The 17,818-nt window shown below is 43.3% G+C and overlaps 1 protein-coding gene across 1 annotated transcript in view; it reads left to right on the top strand.

The window, feature by feature from the left end:
- Window positions 1–17,818, top strand: part of CIT (citron rho-interacting serine/threonine kinase) — a 122,336-nt gene that overhangs the window by 42,549 nt on the left and 61,969 nt on the right. Inside the window, exons 13-14 of the mRNA XM_075214796.1 lie at window positions 5,123–5,242; window positions 5,509–5,679. Coding sequence (XP_075070897.1) covers window positions 5,123–5,242; window positions 5,509–5,679 — 291 coding nt within the window. The remainder of the gene's footprint in view (window positions 1–5,122; window positions 5,243–5,508; window positions 5,680–17,818) is intronic.

Below are 17,818 nucleotides of genomic sequence, written 5' to 3'. Positions count from 1 at the left end.
ATTTAAAGGAGGCGTCAGGGTATATTTATGAGGCGGCTCAGATCTCAGCTTCTGTGTCCTCCTCTATTCAGGCTGCGTCTGTTTCAGCTAGAAGAACATTATAGCTGAAATCCTGGGAAGGGGATTCTGAGTCAAAGAAATCTATGGAATCCATTCCTTTTTCGGCAGCAGGTCTATTTGGCCCGGAATTAGAGAACACAATTTCCCAGGCAACGGGGGGCAAGAGCACCTCTTTGCCGGTTTTCTCCGGTAGAAGCCGGACACCACGGTTTAGTTCCTTTCGTCAGTCCTTTCGGGGTACATCCTTGCCCAGAGGGCAGTCGTTTAAGAGTAGACAACCGAATTCCGAGGCTCGTCTGTCAGAGGCAGGTCCCCGTTTGCAGCTAGGCGCCAGGCCTCCAAGACTCAGGAGAAGCCTGCGTCCTGACTGCCACTCTATTCCCCAAGAGGTGGCGCTGGTGGGGGGACGTCTGTCTCTTTTTCAGGAACAGTGGGCAGCATCATTCCAAGACCCTTGGATTCGGGGCATTATTTCAAGAGGGTACATGATAGATCTGATGGGACCAATACCGCAGCGTTTCTTTGTAACCTCGCTACCCCGAGATCCCCAAAGAAGACAGGCAATGCAGGCCTGTGTTGCCTCTCTTCTTTCGCAAAAAGTCCTCTGCAGGGTCCCAGACAACAAGAAGAGAAAAGGTTTTTATTCAAATCTTTTTCTGGTCAAGAAGCCGGACGGGTCATTTCGACCCATTCTAAACCTAAAGAGCCTCAATGTGCACTTACGAGTGGACAAATTTCGAATGGAGTCCCTAAGGTCGGTGATAAACGGCCTAGAGAAGGATCAGTTTTTGGCATTCATAGACTTAAAAGATGCATACCTCCACACTCCTATTTGGAGCAATCATCAGTCCCTCCTGAGGTTCACAGTAGGGAACTCCCACTATCAGTTCTGGGCTCTTCCCTTCGGCCTCTCCACAGCTCCAAGGGTCTTCACGAAGATCATGTCGGTGATGGCAGCGTGTCTTCACCTACAGGGAGTTCAGATCGTCCCTTATTTAGACGATCTACTCATCAAATCCTCCTCAGATATTTGCTTACGTCAACACTTATCACTCACCATAGCAATTCTCGAGAGCCATGGGTGGCTGATAAACTTAAAAAAATCCCAGATGGTCCTGTGTAAACGCATGGTCTTCCTGGGGCTTCTCATGGATACCAGTCGGCAGAAGGTGTTCCTGCCTACGGAGAAGATCAGTTCAATCCGGGCTACAATAACTCAGGTCTTGTCCTCTCCCAAGCCCTCAATTCATTTGTGCATGCGGCTGCTTGGGAAGAGGGTGGCCTCCTTCGAAACGATCCACTTAGGTCGGGCTCATTCCCGATGCTTCCAGTGGGATCTGTTACAGAAATGGTCAGGATCCCACATACGCTTGGATCTCCAGAGGATCTCGCTGTCTCCGGGGGCGAAAGAATCGCTCCAGTGGTGGCTGAATCAAGATCACATGTCGGTGGGCAGGTCTTTTGCTCCATGGTCATGGATCATAGCCACAACAGACGCCAGCCTGAGAGGTTGGGGGGCGGTAATCCTGCACCTTCGTCTCCAGGGACTTTGGTCTGTTCAGGAATCTGCCTTATCAATAAACGTGTTAGAGTTGAAGGCAATTCTATTAGCCCTTCAGGGGGCACAGTCCCTTCTTCAGGGCCACCCTGTCAGAGTTCAGTCCGACAATGCCACTGCTGTGGCTTATGTCAACAGGCAGGGAGGAACCAGGAGTGCAACCGCAATGAAAATTGCAGCTCAGAATTTTGTTTGGGCAGAACAGTACGTTCCAGCAATCTCGGCAGTGTTCATTCCGGGAATAAAGAATTGGGAGGCCGACTACCTATCAAAACCAAATGATGCCGGGGGAGTGGTCACTCCATCCGGAAGTTTTTCAGGTTCTAGTTCAGAGATGGGGTCTTCCGGATATAGATCTCATCGCCTCCAGACACAACAATAAAGTTCCCAGGTTTTACGCAAGGGCAAGAGACCCCTTAGCGGTGGCAGTGGACGTAATGACGATGTCATGGGAATTCAGGTTGGGATACCTGTTTCTTCCGATTTCCATGCTTTCTCGCGTGCTCAGACGAATAAGGCAAGGCGGTCTGCCGGTGATTCTAATAGCTCCCTCATGGCCGCGCCGAGTGTGGTACGCGGACATAATCTCTATGGTGGAAGGACAAGAATTTCGTCTTCCGTCACGAGACGACCTTCTTCTTCAAGGTCCCTTTCGTCGCCAGAATTTACCGCAGCTGTTGAAGCCAGCCTCTAGAGGGCTAGGGGTTTTTCCTCCAGTGTAGTGAACACTATGATGCGAGCTCGCAAACCAGTTTCAGCTCACATCTATCATAGGATTTGGCGAGCCTATATCAGATGGTGTGAAAATAGGACATGTCACACGTCTTCCTTTCGTCTCCCTCGCTTATTGGCTTTTCTTCAAGATGGGCTGGAAGCAGGGCTTCGTTTAAGTTCCCTAAAAGTTCAGGTATCGGCACTTTCAGTCTTTTTTCATCTGAAATTAGCGGATTTACCAGATATCAATACTTTTCTTCAGGAAGTCTTACATATTCAACCTCCCTCTGTTCCGCCTACAGCACCATGGGATCTTAACCTGGTACTAGTCATGCTTAAAGGGCCCCCCTTTGAGCCTTTACTTGAGGCAGATTTTAGGTGTTTGACCTGGAAGGTTGTTTTTCTTTTGGCAATTGAATCGGCACGTAGGGTGTCGGAATTGGGAGCTCTGTCTTGCCGGGAACCATATCTGGTTTTTCACGAGGACAGAGCGGTTTTGAGAACACTCCCATCTTTTGTTCCAAAAGTGGTGTCCTCTTTTCATTTGAACCAGGAAATTGTAGTTCCGTTTTTTTCATCTACTTCTCAGTCTGATCTGCAGTCTATGGAAAAGTTAGATGTGGTTAGGGCTCTCCGTATTTATGTCAAAAGAACATCTCAAATTAGACAAACTGATTCCCTGTTTGTCCTATATGATTCTAACAAAAGAGGCTGGCCAGCCTCTAAAACAGTCCATTGCAAGATGGATTACGGCAACTATTAAGCAGGCTTACATAAGAGCTAACCTGCCTGTGCCAGAGAGACTTACGGCCCATTCCACCAGATCGGTAGGGGCGTCATGGGCAGCAAGAAATGGGGCTTCTGCTGACCAACTTTGCAGGGCAGCCACCTGGTCTTCTGTCCACACGTTTACCAAATTCTATCAATTTAATGTATTCGCATCCGTGGATGCAAATTTCGCTCGTATTGCTCTACAAGCGGGGCTTTCAGAGCGGTCCCACCCTTAGGGGGCTGCTTTAGAACGTCCCCATGGTAAGCAGTGTCCCCCAGACTGGATGAAAGAGAAAAGAGGATTTATATACTTACGTTAAATCCGTTTTTTTTATTCCGTCTGGGGGACACTGTGATCCCTCCCTTCTGCCTTTCCTCTGTATGCTCTTGGTTGATTGACCTATCTCTTTGGGGTTTTTTGAATTAATTGAGGAGGAAGAGGCGGGGGGATTGTAGAGGGGAGGGGTCTGTCAGCAGTGCTAAAGATTAACTAGCTAGGTGCCAACTCCCGTGCTCCCCTCCACAACCCATGGTAAGCAGTGTCCCCCAGACGGAATCAGAGAAACGGATTTAACGTAAGTATATAAATCCTCTTTTCCCAACTACTTCTTTCTGATTAGTCCGGATACTTCTGTTTTTGCAGGATTGTTTGGATAAAGGTTTTGAAATTTAGTTAATTAGAGACTCAGATATTGCTTTGTCTTTTTCCAGAAGAAATTTGCAGGTATACCTGAGGTGCAGATGTTTCTGCAGGGTGCATTTACGACCACAATACAGTTCAGTTGAAACCTGAATTTGGTGTTGAAGGTTTTTTTTAACAGCCTCCATTTGAAGCACTTAATTCAAAAGGTGTGAACTTTCTTACTTGGAAAACCATGTTTCTCCTGGCTAGAGGGTGTCAGAGCTGGGAGTACTGTCTTGCAGATCAACTTTTCTTTAATGAGGATAGGGCTGTAATTAAAACCATCTTTATAGCCCAAGGTGGCCTCTAAATTTCATCTAAATCAAGACATTGTAATTCCACCACTGAGTAGGAATCAGTCTACAGAGGAAGAGAGATTTGTTTTCACTCTTTGGATAATATTAGGATATTGAAGATTAATATCAATGGAATATGCGAGTTTAGAAAAATGTATGATATTTTGGTTCACAATAATGCATACAAAATAGGTTGGCCTGCCTCAACAGAGTTGTTAGAGGGGATAATTTCATTGATTCAACCAATTTGCATTGGGGGCTGGGGGGGACCTGTTCCTTTTAATGTAAAGGCATATCCTACCCCATCAGTGAGCAATTTGTGGGCAGTGCGACATGGTGCTGCGGCTTAGCAACTGTGAAGGGACTTGGTCCTCTGTGACTTATTCTTCTATTGAGCTACCTCCTATTTTATGTCAGTCGAAAACCACACAATGTATCTTTTAGGAACAAATTTAAAATTAGAAGTTGAGAGCAGGAGTGGTCTGATCTGTAAACCAGAAGCAATATAATTAATGTTTGGGGGGGGGGAGAAGGGAACAGGAAAAAAGTAATATCATTCTATGGTGTAGCATTGTATCCAGCTGGGTTGAATGCAGTTTTCACTTTAGTGACATATTTTATATAATTACATTTGGACCTGTAGATATTATATGTCCACTTATATAAAACATAACATTAAGATACATGAGAGCAAGACCATTCACCTGGCAGCCCGTGTCCTGAACAAGCCACTTCAAGGCTTTTATGTGCTGCCCACTATTCTTGACAACCTCCATAGACTGTACTGACATCATTTGCATTTGAACACATTCTTATGTATGTGCCCCTCTTTAATGAAAATGTTTGGATATCACTGCTATAGAAACGTGTACAATAATTAATTTATTTCCAATGTGTATGCCTTGGTTGCTGCTGCCCTGAAAAGGTTCTTTCCATCGAATTGTTATTGTAAATAGCAGATGATCTATTGAACATAGATGTTTTTGCCTCCCAATAAGTCTAATCAAGTGTTTGATACATTTAAAATATTCCATGTTACAGAGTTTAAAGAGAAGCCTGGAGCAGGCCCGAATGGAGGTCTCCCAGGAGGATGACAAGGCTCTGCAGCTTCTGCATGACATCCGAGAACAGAGCAGAAAGCTTCAGGATATCAAGGAGCAGGTATGGTCTGTCCTCTGTGTTAATTAGTTTGGAAGCCTTCCAGGTATACTAATACTGCCTCAATTTATGACACCTACTCAAACTTAAATTTATACTTCAGTACATCTTTGCATATCTTGAGTATTAACAATATGTACTTATAAATACATTACAATTAATCTAAAAGGCTTTCTAAGCCTCCTGGAAGATGTGGTCAAGCAGCAGTTAATGTGCTGAAGAATGTCCATCCTTGTTTCCAACTTATCGTGTTGCTTCTTTTTCCTTAGGAATTTCAAGCCCAACTAGAAGAGATGAAGCTGATGATGCACCAGTTAGAAGAAGACCTTTCTGCTGCTCGCAGACGTAGTGACCTATATGAAGTAGAGCTAAGGGAGTCACGGCTAGCTGCAGAAGAATTTAAACGCAAAGCAACAGAATGTCAACAGAAACTTCAGAAGGTAACAATTTCTATTGTATGCTTGTGGAAATATTATATTAGGCTTTGTTATATACCTATACTATTAAATAGTTTCCTATCATTATATGTGCTAATCTGAACTAAGCAAAATATGAAGCCTATTCAACAAAGTATTGGCGGTGAGCACTAAATTAATTTAATATTTAACATGTAATAGTCAAATGTCTATGCAGTGTGTATATCTTACCTGGTAACATTAAAATGATTTGATACTATATAGAGATATGTTTTACACCACAATCTCTCTGAATCACTTTAATGTTAATCTGAATTCAGTACTCTGTGCTGCTCCTTCCAGTATTCAGCTCTGCCTGTGATTTCTTGCTTATCCAGTCTCCTCCTCAGATCATGATACTGCCTCTCCAAGACCAAACCGACTTTATGCCTGCCTAATTTAACAGTATTTACATATGCAAGGTCAAGGATCATGGTATTGCTGGATTGGGCAAGGACTTTGACTGGAATGAGTGGAAGTATCTCTACCAAGTCTTGAAATCCTTTGGTATTGGTCCTGTTTTTGTTAAGTAGGCCTGGTCTCTAAACCTGTCGTAGATCTTGAGCTTTTAAAATGGTTGGATGTCTAATATTTATCCTATGGGTCAAGGGACCAAGCAGGGAGGCCTGCTGACTTCCTTCTTTCTGTCCTTCTTGTAGAGTCACTGGTGGGCAGACTTGGGGCTGATCCCACAGCAGTGGTGCTGTTCGTGGGGAGAGTACAGGATAAAGTGGGGCTTTATGTTGAATGCATGGTATTATTCATGGACGACCCTCATCCATCTGTGGAGAGAACTAGACATAATCCTAGAATCAGGCACATACTCGGGTCTCAGTATCTGACAATCTACAATCTTCCTCATAGATCCAGATGTCTCCTCTGATATATATATATATATGTGCCAACACTGCTACAGTGTTTGACAGATTTTAAGTGCTTAGGTACACAGTTTACACAAAGATTGCGCCTCTAGAAATGTCTGTACATGGCTTAAATTAATAACTGATAAAACAAAAGTCTGCTAGTCCAGTTATTATATTTAAATTTTCCTTCCCGTGATTATTTAAGTACTATTGCAACCTACTGTATGCATTCCTTTGTCCTTTTTCAAAGCTCGTAATTCAAATACTGGTTTCTGTGTTTTGGCCAGCAAAAACAACATAAACTTCTGAAATAAATTGCAAGGCTTAACTTTTGGTGGTCTGGTGCAACTAAATAGATAGACTATGCTTAATAAAGGATGGGACAGTCAGGTGTTTCATCCTTAGTGGACCTTTTCTTTAAATGCTTGAAGGCACAGCCTTCCCCAGTTTTCCCCAACTCCCTTATGAAGCAAGCTCTAGCCTGATTTACACATGCTAGAGGGCGGTTGCGGTTTTAGAGCCAAGGGAGTGATTCACCTATGTTGTTTATGCCAAGACACAATCCTAAAATCATTCCTAAAAGGAGAAATGGCAATTGAGTTTGGTCTTCTTAAAACATTTTTTCTCAGGCATCTATCGGATGACACTTAAAATTTGTTAAACATTATTCCTAGCTCCCCCCCCTCTATACCCCACTCCTGTAAGGTCCTCAGTTTAGTTTATGTGCCTGGCAGTACATGGGGTTATTTTTTTCTTTAAGAACTGCCTTTGACAGCATTTTCTTTAATTTACTTGTTCTTTTATTTTGTATTTTTCATAACTAAGCCGCATCGACGGCTCTCAGTGATCCGAAGCTGCGGGCTTAAGACAGGGCGGTACATATCACAGATTACTGTGCTCTGCCTGGTACAGGCAATTGGGTGGAACCAGGGGATGCCTTTGCTGAATCCAGTCCAATTTGCCATCTGGACAGTCAGGTACATACGCTTGGTGCGCAGGCTGCCAGTCTGAGGATTCTGTGCCGTTTGCACCAGGTTGGTTTAGTACTGACATGCCTGGGCTAGATCTCTTTCCAATTCTATTGTTGAGCTTGCACAGCTGCCCATACCTGGAAGGGAGATCCTTCCCAGATTCCTTCCATCTCTGCAGGGTTTTTGGCTGGCACCTCAGACAGTGGATCTGCCAAAGTACTGTCAGTCCTGTGGTGGCGGTGCTAGAGGAAGCTTCTTGGTTCATAAGTCTGATGTCTTCATTTCAGGGTCTGCTGAAGCACAGGAGTATATCATAATCTGTATGAGCCACATTCTGACTTCCTCCCAGGAGAAGAGTGAAGTACTTGTAGGTCGGATGATAAGGACTCCTTTTTGGGGGGGAAGATGTCCCTTCTGATGGGGTAGATGAGCTGATATGGGCTCGACGTCAAGAATTAGACATCCTAGATATAACTGTCCCAGATGATGCGGGGATTTCTCTGTTCAAAAGGCAAAAAGAAAGCTTTGTTTTCTTTCTTCCTCCCAGTTGGATGATATGTTGGGCGAGGTGTGGATCTTGTCTGACCAGGAGTCCCCTAGGCTACAGAATGGTTATTCTTATTGTTGAGGATATTGTTAGGTGAGAAATGATTCCCAAGGTTGACACCCCGGTAGCACGGTTGTCCATTCCCATTCCCAGTGCAACTATACTTAAGGGTGTCCTCTACATTACAGTCTGTGTCATCCCATCCTTAAATCCATTTTTGTAACTGCAAGGGCCCCTTGGTGGAGCACATTCAGAGAGCAGAGTGCTTAGGAGAGGCAGCTCTGAAAGCAAATCTGATTGGGGCTATGATCATCCTCACCAGTTTTGGCACATCGGACACTCTGGCTGAAGGCCCAGAAGGTTGATGTGGAGTCCTTTCCTTTTTCGGTAGGTGTCTTGTTTGGGCTTGAGCTTGATTACATTATTAGTCAGGCTACAGGAGGTAAAATTGCTTTCTTTTTTTGTTCTCAAGTCCAAAGGCTCCTGGTTTTGTTTATTTCGGTTCTCTGGGGAATGAGGAATCAGCATACTGATAACAAGCTTCTTTCTGTAGAGAAGGTATGCAAAAAGTGAGGCAAGCGATCGTCAAGAAGGTCATTCTGCCCACCCAGGATCTGCTGTGGAGGGAGCCTTTATACTTCTTTTCTGGGATCAGTGATTCAGTACTACCACAGGTGCCTGGGTGAGCGGAATCGTTAATCTCCTCAGATCTCCAACCAGACCATTTTATTTATTTTTTTACCATAGTGCATACTGCAAACTAGACAAAGTGTCTGCAAGAGACCATTCAAAAGCCGATGTGGTTCTATCAGTCCGGACCATTCAAAATGTTTGTGGTTTTACTCCAACTTTTTTAGTTCAAAACGTGACGTTTGAAGATTGCGTTCTTGAAATCTGCAATAAACAGCATGGAATGGGATGAGTTTTTGGTGGTTTTGGACATCAAGAAAATGTATTTACATGTTCTAATCTGGGAGGGACATCGGTCCCTTCTCAGGTTTGCTCTTCAGTCCAATGATTAGTTTCTGTGACTACCACATTTCCAAGGTAATGGTGGCTCTATTGTGGTCTAAGGAAGCAGCTATCATTGCCTACTTGCGCAATCTTCTCATCAAGGCAGTGTCGCTATCAGTGCTTCTGTCTCATTTGCAGCTGTTTCTGAAATCCCATTTGCTGCACGCTGAACTACAAGAAGTCTAAATAGATTCCGGCACAGCAGATGATACTTTTGGGTCTTCCTTTTGACTCCCAGAAACATAGGCTGTTTTTGCTATTGGAAATGATTTAGGCTCTTGTGAGCGCAGAGCATCTGCTGCTGGGAAGGGCAGTGAGGTAAAGCCAGGCAGTGCTAGGACAGTGCGCTACCTCAAACACCAGGGAGACACCAGGAGTCCTCTGGTCATGTAAGAGATATGCAGGATCCTTTGGTGGGATGACAAGAACATTCAGGCTATCCTAGCAGACTTCATCTTGGAATTGGAAGTCAGAGTTTATGAGCAGGCAGCCTCTTTACCCTGGAAAATAGTCTGCATCCAGAGGTCTTTTGCCATATTGTGGTAGGTGGGGTCAGTCAGATGTTGATATGATGGCGTATCGTTTGAATCACAAGGTTGCTCCAGGGCAACAGATCCAAGGACTGTCTTGGTTGACGCCATAACAGTTCCTTTGTGGTTTCACCTGGTATACCTGTTCCCTTTAGTAGCAATGCATCCAAGGGTTTTGAAATATGTGAAAAAAAGGACGTTCAGGTCATTCTGATCACTCCAAATTGGCCATTTAGGGTCTGATACACTGTTGTTCTCTCCATGGCGGTGGGTCCTCTGTGGCATTTGCCTACTCAGACCAGATCTTCTAAGTCAAGGGGTGTTTCTATACCAAGTTTTAGAGCGGCTGGATTTTACGATATGATTGCTGAAGCCATGATCCTTTAAGTGAAGGGTGTGTCTGATCATGTGGTGCAATCCATGCTTTGGACAAGGAAACCGGTTGCGGACAGATTTTATCTGGAGTCTGGAAAAACATATATTTCCTAGTGGGAGTGGAGCATTTCCTACCTCTTCTTTTTCGTTTACAGCAGTTACTCATGTCCTTATAAGAGGGGATGGACTCCGGTCTGCGCCTTAGCTCTCTTAAGGTGTGCCCTCTCTCCATTTTCTTTCAAAGAAGACTGGTTCTGTTACCTGAACTTCAGACATTTTTGCAGGATGTACTTCTCCTTATGTGCCTCCAGTGGCCCAGTGGGATCTTAACTTGGTCTTGAATACTTTATAGCACTCACCCTTTGAATCGGGAGTCTCTGTAGATTTCAAATTTGTGACTCTTTCTACTGTTATAAGAGTTTCAGAGATAGCTGTATTGACATCAAATTTTCTCTTCTAGTTTTCTATAAGGCTAGGGAGGTTTTTCACCGAAACTTCTTTTCAACCCAAGGTGGTTTTCATATGTCACCTTAATCAGGACATTGTCATCCTGGAACTGGTCAAGAGTAGGTTTCCAGAAGACGGCTGTTTTTGCTATCTGGATGTGATCAGAGCCTTGCAGCCATATGTGTAGAGGTCTTGAGATGTGCATTGGACTGAGGATCTTTTGGTCACTATGATGCGCATAAGAGCGGCTGGCCGGCTTCTATGGTTACCACAATTAGATGAATTATGGCTGTAATCTGTCAGGCTTATAGTGGAGCAGGGCAGCCTGTTCCACAGAATCTTCAGGGTTACTCCACAAGGTTGTTGAGTGCCTCTTGGGTATCACAATATGGAGCCTCAGCTGAGCAGCTGTTCACACTTTTTTTTATTTAAGTCAAGTAACTTTTTTAATATTTTTAAAAACAAAACAAGGCATAAATAGTAGCAAAGCATAAGGATACACAGATACCACCAGTACTCTAGCCACTGCCCGTAAATGTACACTTGAAGAGATCTATTACTAACTGATTATTAATTATAGCTAATGTTAAGCAAGTGGTCTAGGACGTGGCATACAATTCACATAGCAAGGTTTACATCTACAACCATGTTGTCAGATTTATAATACCCAGAAACATTATCAGCATCAACATTGCCCATACTGCACACCGAACCATTACTAGTAGAAAGGTGCAGAAGGCGTGGCCCTGGGATACTAGAGACCCATGTGTGGTAGCCTGAGCCTAATAAATCCTTTGCATAACATACAGATGTATCTGCTGGTAGTCGGAGACGGGGTGGCGTTGCACATACTTTTAAGCATGTTGGACCATTGCTCATTCAGGAGGGGGCCCAAATCCATCTCCCAGCTGGACCATAGGGAGTTCAGATCATCTGATGCCGTGGAATACAGTATTGAAATGGTGTTTTAAGTGCCAGCAGTGGACAATAGAAAATTTACAGGAGAATGTTGGAGCTGGAAAGTGGGAATAGAGAATTGGGTGTTAAGGGTGTTTTCGCAGTTGGAGATAGCAATAAAAGGCGGTATTATGGATCCCATCTTCCTGAGACAATTGAGCAACAAACTAAGCACCCACCTTCGTACAGCTGGCCTATAAAAGTAAACCCATGTCTACATCATATATTATAGTCCTGTAGTTTGCCAAGCTCTGGAAGGGAGAGGATATGCCAGAGAGGAGGGAGGGGATCTAGCCCCTGGCCTCCAAGTACCGGTCCTCTGTTCACACTTTTACCAGATTTTATAAGTTTAATCTGTTTGCATCCAGGGATGTCAGTTTTGGGAGACATGTGCTTTGCGCTGTTTCTTCTGAGTGTTCCCATCTGTTATGGCATCTATGGGATGTCACCAAGGTACCCCAATACATGCCTAAGAATATAGGATTGTTAAACTTGCATTAAATACTCTTCTCTTATTCAATTGGGGAACACCCTTTACATTCTGGGTTCTCCTATTGTGTGGTATGTTCATGGTTTCTTTTTGTTCAGGAGACTGTTATGCTTCTCCTCCACTGTTCATGTCTCTCTCTTTCTGTGGGGCTTGGTCAAACATAAACTGAGGATCTTACAGGAGTTAGGTATAGAGGGGGAAGTCTCAACAGACAACTTTTAAGAAATTGCCAGCATAACTGGATCTACACTATCTCCCCCAATGGACTAAGAGAAAAGGATTTATAGTGAAGTATAAAAATATATATATATATTTTTTAAGCTGTTTTAAGCATTTTAGGTTCAGCATGCTCCAACTTAATAGACTTCTTACATTTAAGCAACACAAAGCAGTGAGATATACTCTTCCCTGCAAAGAAAACATTCACCATGATATCCTCCGGCTGAGAGCTGATTAGTTAGAGGCACTTTGCCAGTCTTGTCTAAGTATCGAAAATTGTACGTGCAACTGCATATTGTACATCAGTCTTATTATACTTTAGCGCATATAGCCAAATTTTGCATCGGTTTACCTGTCCTTTGTCATAAATGTCCTCTTGGATAAGGAACCTTTCACCCCAGATTATGAGCCCTTTAACAACAGATTAAATGATTATACGGACATTTCTGAAAAACCCTTACCTCAAAATTTGCTACCAAAACCTTACTCACTACAAAAAAAACAACAACCTCTGAGCCATTAATTACTATTACAGACCAAACTAAAAATTCACTTATAATTTAACTATTGCTCACTAGACTCATACAGTATTCTACTTTACTATACAATTATATTTATAGAGGTAAGTCAGATAAGTTCAGTGCTATCTCTAAAAAGTGGGTGGATTGCCCAGACATGGCTCCTGTACTATAATGCCAACCACTTAGGGATCTTGAATGCGCCTTGCTGCCTCCACTTGTCTTCTCCGCGTGCTCTTAATCCTTTTAGTGATATTGCCAATATAATACTGTTGTTTGTGGACAACAAATGCAAATTACTAGGTGATGAGGGACATGAAGCATATTAAAAGAAAGGGATTCCACACAAGTGTGCCTTATGAGTTATTTCGGCATAACATCCCCGATTTTAGTCTTCATATCGAAGCAGACAAACCCGACACTGCATACCCAGCCACGATCACACCGATGGTGTATTTCCCGACAGGCTCTTAACAGTGACTGCTTGTAATACACGGCTCTACAATGTGCTTTACAAAGACTTGTAAATTGTAGAGCCAGCGCCTCCTTAAATTAACACCTTAACAGCAAGATTAATACAGTTGCTCATGAAAGAGATGAGCTTGTTGATGCTTGTTTCTAACAGTGAATGGATCAGGTGGTTCCATTATGTAGTGAACTCCCTTTTTTCGTTGTGGGTGCAGTCATTCCCTTAGAAGGCAAGGTCAATAATAATTGCTAATGACCACCTTCACCCCACCTTGCAGTATTTCTTTTCTGATGGGAGGTGTTTCTTTCTGGATGACAATGCCCCAATCACAGCCTGTGTTTTCACTGAATGGTTTGATGAGCATGACACTAATGTTAACAATATGTCTTGTCCTTGAGAGACAACAGATCTGAGCCCAGTTGAGCATTTAATGAGTATTTGAAACAACATTTTCCACCACCATTACCCAGGCATCATCTTAACAAAGGATGGTGCTGCATCTCTCGTGACCAATTCTATCCGATTTCTGCAGTCGGGGCCGACACATGCAGAGTATGTTCAGAGCTTCTGGTGTTCAGGGGTGAAAGGTGGGACTGGTGTCAGGTGCTCAGTAGGCACAGGGTGGGTGAAGGGCTGTCCTTCTGGATGGTAGCCAAGTATAGACTGAAGGTTGGTTGTTTTGTGACTGTGATTCTTTTCAACCACTTTGCTCTGTGGTTTATTTAGCAGTTTCACATTTCAAATTGTCATTATGCGCTACAACTGTGCTCTTTATCTTTCCTTATGGTTCCTGTCATATCTGGTCTGGTAAGGGGAGTACATCCAAGACTAAGCCTGGATGAGGGGCATCAGTAAAATATTTAACCTCTTTCAAATGTAACTTCAAATTGCTAGTGGCCAATCAGGTGCTGACTGCTTATGCGTAGTTGTGAAGCGGATGACTGGTGGCCACACTCAACTGAAGGGAGTTCCACTGAAATGACAAAACCCATCCTAGAAAAGATCTTTGGCCCAGTCCACTTACACAGCTTAGTGAAAGTCCCGGGAGGATGAGCAGAGACCTCCCTGCTGTGCCTCCTCTGTGGGAGACCTAAAGTGCAACCCTTCCTTTCTGAGGCACTTGCCCATTGTGCTTTCACCAGACAAATCGACTTGTGGGGCTGCGGCAGGGCCTAGATTAAACTCGTACTATAGTAAGCTTGGGTGAATAAAGCAATTGATATTTGGTCAGGGCAACTGGCGGAGGTTTTGCAGCCAGGTAGACCCAGATCGATTTGCTAACTTTGTTTGAACACATCTGTAAGGTATCTGAATATTTGGGGTGTGGGGCTTATTGGGGTTAGGATCGCATTCTCAGTATGCCGTGATCTCTGGCTTAGGGCCTGGGAGGCAGGATCCGATTCCAAAGGGCTTGGGCAGCTAACCATCCAGCTACCAAGCTCTGAGGCAAACAATCAGCATCACATGTAGACTACCCACCTGGGGAATATATAATAAATATACATACATTATAATATACATACATTATATATATATATATATATATATATTACTAGAACAAAGCACAGGCGGGGCGCCTCATAGTGTTATACCAGGACAACAAGAAAAAAATGTGTATATATATGCGTACCGTCAGGTAAAGATGTATCATCTAGACTTGAGTGGATCCTCTTAGGGAGTTGTAACACTGGATCTCAACTCAGGAACAATCCAAAGGCATGGAAAAAGGCAAACATAGTATAATATTGTAATGCAAAGAATAATGCACCACGTGAAACACCACAGAATGTTCAACCAGGTGTGGTATTAAAGAATGCACCAGGATATATGTATAGAACAACGTAGCCCAAGAAAACACACACCACTTTGTGTATAGGTAATAATTCATATGCGTACCAGAAATATGAGCATAATAGCCAGAAGATGTTTTTCTTTAAAAGCAGCTGTATCTCATACAATGGATACCCAGATATACGGGCAAAATAGCCAGAAGATGTTTTCCTTTAAAAGCAGCTGTATCTCGTGCAATGGACACCCTTCCAGCGGCGGTATAATAAATGGAAGGGGATACAATTGTAAAGAGCAATAAAATTTAATAAACAAAGTAATACTGAACTCACATATAGTTCACCAGGTACAGCTGATCAACAGCCTTAATTTCTGAATATTATATAATGAGAGAATTTGACTCCGGCTCAGACACCTGCGTTAGTGGAATCTGAAGTTAGGGATACATTATATATAGATCTCCTCAATTCTCTACATAGACTGTTTTTCACTACTTATCATTGTGGATGTTAAACAATGTTTTGCCCCTTGGTAAGCCATTACATCCTCAATCTTCACAGGTGTAGTGATTCCAGTCCTGGAGGAGCAGAAGGGGATGTGTTTCTACTCAAATCTTTTCTTGGTCCAAAAACCATACATCCATTTGGTCCATTCTTAACCTGAGGACAGGTTCAAGATGGAATCTTTGAGGTTTGTCATAAACAGCAATGTGACATGATGCAGACCTATGCCACCCTGTCTGTTGTTGCTGGGAACCGGCTGGGCTTACTTTGCTACCGTTCCCTTTTATATCCCAAATGCGCCCACTCACTGCAGTAGGAGTGGCTTACAAATGCTGCCACCTGTGGACTCCCTTACCAGCATCCAGAACCGGGTTTCTTCTGTATAGTGTACCCCGTTACTGGTGTATCTGGGCTGGTACTTCAGACCTCTTCCTATGGATCAGGGTTGCTGTGGATGGATCCCCCCTGGCCTATCACACAGGCTATAGCTGCCGGGTAGCGGGCAGAGCGGTGGTACTTGATACTGGGTCCAAACCTCAGAAACAGCCGGAAACTAATCTGCAGGTCACGGGGATAGAGAAGTTTCCAAGCAGGTCTTTTGAAGCAAGCGATGTTTATTTGCTCACCCTGGTTGAAAGTACCAGGGAGCAGGTCAGATGGAACATGAAGAACAATATTCAATACAAGACAGTGCTTTTTATACAGATTTTATACAGATTTGAACACAGCTTCACTGGGTAAGCCAGTCCCCTTAAGGTCCCCTTAAGGGGTCTGTTCTATTTTTAGAATCATGGTGGAATTTGTTTACCCAAACATGGATTTACATGCAATGCAAAGCTAACAATATTTACACTTATCTGTGATATTCTAAAACTTGCTGTGATTTCCTACATCTCGTTTTAAAACGCAGGACATCTAGTATCAAGTCTTAATCCTTCAGATGCTGGACCCTCACACATCAAAAGGTCTAATTAACATGAGATTAACATGGGTCCTTTCTTCAAACAGCTGCAGAATACACATTCCCAAAGAAAGTTACAAAACCTCAAACAACTCATTTCCCCACATCACGATACACAAAAGACTTCCTCCACAAATGCTTATTGTATCAGATATATACCTCAGAAATCATGAATTTCCTCTAGCAACGTTAAAACAAACGAGTTTCTTCCCTGGTTTCAGAAATAAAGATTTCCTTTACCAAAATATACATGATATTAAAAATAAGTAAGTGCATTTGCAATTATATAAATAAGCGCCCTGCACTATTTCCTTGAAATACATTTATACCATAAGTTACTTATAAGTGATACAGTCACAAGCAATAAATAGAACAAGTTCATGGTGTTCATGGACATTAAGGATGCATACTTGATTATTCTTAACTGGGAATGTCACCAGTGCCTTCTTGATTTGCATTTCAGTCCCATCAGTTTTAAACTCAGGCTTGACAACAGTGCCTCTGGTGTTCACAGAAATCATGGCTATGATGTCTCCCCTTCCGACATTCCCTATCTGGACGATCTTCTGATCAAGATGTGATCTCTGACCCTGTTGTATATGTACAAGAGATGGCCTAGAGCTTAGAATCTCATGGTTGTTTCATCAGCTACAAGAAATAAAATTCTTCACAGCAGATAGTTTTCCTGGTCCTACTGTTCGACACCTGTTAGCTGAAGAGTTTTTGCAACAGGAAAGGACCTTTCTTTTCAGTCAATAGTCCCTAGCAAATTACCTGTTAGCTCACAGTCTGGCCTTGAGTGAAGGTCTTGGGGAAGATGATCTTGCAATTGCAAGAGGTGGTACAATTTTTCGGTGTTGCAATCTAGAACAAGTTAGATCAAACACTTCATAAGACTGTCACCAAAGGTGCGTCGGTTACTTCTTAGGTGGCTGAAGGGACATAACCTCAATAGGGTTTGCCCCTTCTCTATTTGGGATTGGACAATTGTGACAGTGGGTGCCAGCCTTCGCAGCCGATTGGCTGTTGCTCTTCAGAGGTGATTTCATTGTATTTGTATACCAGAGGAGTAAATACTCAGGATAAATGTGCTGGAACGCAATGCGGTGATCAACACTCTATTCACTGGAGTCAACTCTTGGTGGTAAGGGCCATAAAAATCAGTAAAAATTCCATGGTACTGGCATACTCCGATCATCAGGGAGGCACCAAGGCGTTCACTCCCTTGTCATGAATATAACGAGCAGGATCATGCGGTGGGTGGTGGTGTCCATTCCAGATGTGTAAAAGCTGGGAAGCAGGTTTTCACAGCAGACATGCACTTGATCCTGGGAATTGTCTCTTTACTCAGAAGTCTTTCAGGAGATTGTGGAATGATGGGGTCAGACAGATGTTGACATGATGGCATCCTGGTTGAACCACGAGGTGCACCACTTCTGCTCCTGGACAAGTCATCTTAAGGCATTTTTAGC

Source organism: Mixophyes fleayi, chromosome 1 (assembly GCF_038048845.1).
Source record: "Mixophyes fleayi isolate aMixFle1 chromosome 1, aMixFle1.hap1, whole genome shotgun sequence".
NCBI classification, from domain to species: domain Eukaryota; kingdom Metazoa; phylum Chordata; class Amphibia; order Anura; family Limnodynastidae; genus Mixophyes; species Mixophyes fleayi.
Note: the sequence above shows the minus strand (reverse complement) of the source record. Positions and strands in the feature narration are given on the sequence as shown.